General features: G+C 44.0%; 1 protein-coding gene across 1 annotated transcript; it reads right to left on the bottom strand.

The window, feature by feature from the left end:
• Positions 1 to 4,043: 4,043 nt before the first annotated feature.
• Positions 4,044 to 4,457, bottom strand: LOC149827075 (uncharacterized). The gene has a single exon (XM_090018425.1). It carries the CDS (start codon positions 4,455 to 4,457, stop codon positions 4,044 to 4,046), a length of 414 nt encoding a protein of 137 aa, XP_089874551.1.
• Positions 4,458 to 4,839: the final 382 nt, after the last annotated feature.

Below are 4,839 nucleotides of genomic sequence, written 5' to 3'. Positions count from 1 at the left end.
ATTCCTCCTCGAGCCACCATTCGATTACCTCCCATCCGCCCACGTGCCGACCTTGCTCTCTGACAATTGCATTGATGATTCCTCCTTGCGTAAGGTGGAGGATGTCCCCCCTGGGTATTGTAGGAGGAGTTCTGATGATAAGAGTCACGATCTCCGAGTATGATGTAAATCAGAGAAGGCTGAGGCATCAACTCTCTAACCACTTAAGTCATGCTCGTGATGACTCTGGTAACCATCGCCATTGCGACAAAGAATTCCTCTCTCCCTATCATGGGAGGCTCAGCAGGGTCTTGAGCCCGTGGGACTTCGTTGTTTCCTTGTTCGTTAGCCATTCTTAAATACACAATAATTTAATCACTAACGTATTTCATTCTAGCAGATACTTACTTCTTGTCATTGAATCTTATTATGAATGATGAACAACTTTTCTGTGTAAACCTGACTTTGATACCACTTTGTAACACCCCGATCTGGAATCTCAAGAGTTCGAGTTCGAGTTCGGTTGGTATTACTTCCCAGAGGGAAGAGTGCAAAACTTACACAGAGAAAACATGATTAAAAAAAACTTTTCATTTTATTGCATAATAAACTTTTTCTTACAGTGTTAATCATTCATAACCAAAGAAAAGCAATTACATTATTCTCAATGACAAGGAAAGTAAAAATACCAATGCTCTGCTGAAGATGAAAAAAGCTGCTCAAAAGTGATTGCTCTAATGCCTGGAACCTATAGTTGTAATTAAATAAAAATAGGGTGAGTCTACAACCCAGTAAGAAACAATTATAAGTAAATAAACAATCAATTTATAATTGTAGTGAGCTCTAAGCTCCTAGTCTCATTTTAGTTCTCGATACACCACACATGTTTGTATATTTTTAATTTCCCCCATTACCATTCTCAAATACTCTCTCTCTCTCTCAACTATCACTAGGCTGGCTATACCGGTAATAGCCATTTATGGGCGTAGCAACCCTGTAGAACACCTCAATTCTACATATTGGCCAGATAATGAACCATACACTCCCATGGGTCCCCAGACCACCAGGCACTACAGTGAACCACCACGAGGACCCCTTTGGTAGCTAGCCGAGAGGTCAAGCTCTTAATTTCGGCATGGTTCATGCTACATCCTAACCATTATGGTTATCAACCATCGAAGATCCTCCAGAGTCTCAAACCAGTGTGAGTGAAATCTTAAGTCATACTAAGTTCATATATTGAACAATATTCTCAAATTCAAAGTTCACTCGTTCCCTTACGGGTGGTGTCATGACTAATCACAACAATCTCATTTTTAATCTCATGATGACGTTAGGACTCACACCGCTCTCAATTAGCACGCAATGATGTAGTGTCTCTACATCATTAAATCACCGGCGACCCACTCTCCATGGTGGCTGCACTCTGGCCACGAACCAGGTAGCCCTTGCCACAGGTCGCTACTTCCGGCATTTAAGGGGTACTGCATGCTGAACTCTAAATAGCTATTCATACCACATGAATGAATTAAATGAGAATCTAATCTAAACTTAATCGCATCACAATGCATGATATTAATGATCAATTAGACATGCAATCATAAACACAATTGCTTTCTATCATGCATGACATACTACAACTAACATGCATATCACAATAAACATGTATTTAAATTAACTCATAATGTCAAGCATGAAATTTATGCATGTCATGGTCTCACTCAAAGCTATCATGCTAATCACATAACATCTATAGCATTACGATAACAAGCAACGTGAAAAAGGTTTATTCACATCTAAAGTTACTTATAATATCCCTTACCTCAAGTGCGAATCTGTGATTTCTCTGAAATTGGCATCACGAAGCTCTAACAATAGGATCTGGTCATTAAAACAATATATTTAGTTTAATTCACGAAGCCTCTTACCAAATTACTAAAATACCCTTCCCGAATCTTACTCAAGAAACCACGGTTTCTGTATTACTAGTTTGACTAAAGTTCACAGACCAATGGATTTCCCTCTTCAATACGAATTTAACGCACCAAACCTCACTCGATTCCGAGTTCGGAGTGCGAAGATATGTCCATTTTACTGAAATAGATCTCAAGTATCCAAATGGATATCTTGGTACATTTCGGATTTTGGTACTTTCTTTTGATCTGATCCATATCCATTCTTGATATGGACTGATCCAAATCGATCTGGGATATCCAGTCTGAATCTAGAACAGTCTGATTGGATCCGAACTGGATCCATTCTATTCTGACTGGATCTAGAATAGTCTGACTGGATCCAAGACAGATTGACTGAATCTGGACCTGCTTGACTGGATCCTGGACAGTCTGATTGGATTCAGATCTGCCTGACTGGATCCAGGATAATCTAACTGGGTCCAGACCTGCCTGACTGGGTCTAGATCCGAGATTGATCCATTCAGATCTAGATCTGGTTAATCTGGATCTAAGACAGGTCTAGATTGAATTGGGTCTGGACTGAAAACCCAGATTCAGACCCGACTGGTTCGGTTTGGACCTTGGTTCAACCGGATCGGTTCAGACCCGATTCAGTCTGAACCAGTTCTATTTAAATCATAATTAACTGAATCGGTTGGTTTGAACCGGTTCGACCCAAACCGGTTTGGCTTGAACCGAGTCGACCAGAACCGGTTCACTCAATACACCTGACCCGGTTCGGTCTGGGTGTGACCTGGACCGACCCGGTTCGGTCTGGGTCGTACCCAGGCCGAATCGACCTCTTTTTATTTTATTTTATTTTTTTAATTTTTTTTAAAAGGACTCGGTCTGGGCGCGACCCAGACCGGTGGGCTCGGTTTGGGTCGCACCCAGACCGACCCGGTTCGGTCCGGGTGCCCGGACCGAACCGATCCCCCGATAAAAAGGGCAGAAGGGGTTGTGCCCCTTCCGATCTCAGGTGCAGAGGGTCGGCCCCTGCCGACCCTCTCTCTGCACTCACCTGCCTGGGCCGGCCTCCGGGGCCGGCCAACTGTGTCGGTCGCCATAGGGGTCGGCCGACCCCCTACTCCCTTTCTCTGTCGATTTTTTTTTTTCATTACCTGCAACTCGCCGACAGCAATGGCGGTCGGCCCCTTCCCCCCCCCCCCCCCCCCCCCTCTTTTGCTCCCATCAGGAAAGAAGAACGAAGAAGAAGATGGGGAGGTCGGACTTACCTCATTGCCGCCGTTGTTGCCGCCGGTAAGCACCCTTCTCTCTCGCTCCCTTTTTCTCTCTGTCTCTCCCTCTGCCGCTCGTTGCAATGCGGTGGAGGGAGGCTGCGTGAGGGCTTTTATAGCCCTCACGCAGGGGGAGGATAACCCTCACCCCCGCGAATTTTGGGGGGTGAGGTTTATCCTCACCCTTCCCGTTATGCGGTTTCCCCCAAAGGGAAAACCGCTGTTTCCTTTTTTTTTTTATGCTTATCCCCTCCGGCAACTTTGAGGGAGGGGGGTTTTACAACTGTCCTACTTCAAAAATGGTTAGAGATCATTTCAAATGCAAACTATGTTATTTTCACTTTTATTCACAAGATAGCCAGGCCTCTTAATGACAACGTAACACCAAAAGTTGGCTTCACCGGATGGGATCATGGTACGGAACTACAATAGGTTTCTTGATTTTCTCTTCATTGAAGCCTTGTATGAGTACATTACTTTATAATTTACATTGTCTTTTGTCATCAGGTCCTAATCAATTCGAGCTTCACCAAGAATGGATTAGCTCCATGGATTCTTTGACAAAATACTATTCAAGGAACCTTGAGCAATGTTCACTACAAAGATGCACAACATTCAAGACCCCCCAGCTGAATACCCGTCTAGAAGACGAGAATTTCTGTATGATAAAATTTTGTTTTTTTTTACATTTTCCCCAAAAAACAAAGAAAATTTTTAAGAGTCTACCAAGAATTTCACGTGATGCTTTAAACATGAGTCACTATGGTCAGCATGTTACTAATTCATATACCCAAATAAAAAGCAAGACCTGATCTTATCCATTAAACAGATACAAAGCCGTCTTGAAGTTTATCAAGATCTCTATTCACTTCTATTTCTTGCTGTCCTCTATCACGAATGCAGAGACTGGGAATGTTCGGGAAATTCCAGTATGTGTCTTGAACAGAATATTCCCATATTTTTGGCTGTCAACCGACATCTCGGAGACGGCTACCCAGATGAGGAGCTCCTTGGCCTTCACACCAGTCACCTTCTTCATCCGCCGTGGCTCGATGAACGCCGTGACTTCTGCCGCGAACGAGACACTCCGGCCGATCTGCTGGAAGTAGTGATCTTTCTTCTTCTTCTGCTTGAGCCATATGAAGCCCTCGGACCGAGAGAGCCCGATCTCAACTATATTGTCGAGAGGGAGGAGCCCGCTGGGGATCCCAAACTCATGAAGGAGCTCAGCTGATCTCTTATGGCACTCAATTTCACCTACGTAGATCTCAGCTCTCTCTCTCATGGAGTCAATAATCTGAGAAGACATTCTCTCTCTCTCTCTCTCTCTCTCTCTCTCTCTCTCTCTCTCTCTCTCTCTCTCTCTCTCTCAGTGAACAAGTGCACAGTGAGGAAATCAGACACTCGTATCCCTATCTATAAGAACCATAGTTTCCTGATACCTCATCCACATGTTGAACCTCTCTCTCTCTCTCTCTCTCTCTCTCTCTCTCTCTCTCTCTCTACAACAGTCAAGTTGGTTTGAGGCAGATCCTTTGCCATTAATTTGACTTTGATCAGTGATCAGGTGAAGTGCATCGGTTGCTGTCGTGGTATTCAGATAGGTGCATTGCCCTGCCAAAAATATGATAGAGAAGACGGATGAAGACAAGGCACGCCTAAACATC

Source organism: Nuphar pumila, chromosome 10 (genome assembly GCF_984573655.1).
Source record: "Nuphar pumila chromosome 10, dmNupPumi1.hap1.1, whole genome shotgun sequence".
Taxonomy (NCBI): domain Eukaryota; kingdom Viridiplantae; phylum Streptophyta; class Magnoliopsida; order Nymphaeales; family Nymphaeaceae; genus Nuphar; species Nuphar pumila.
This window is presented reverse-complemented; position numbering and strand designations above follow the sequence as displayed.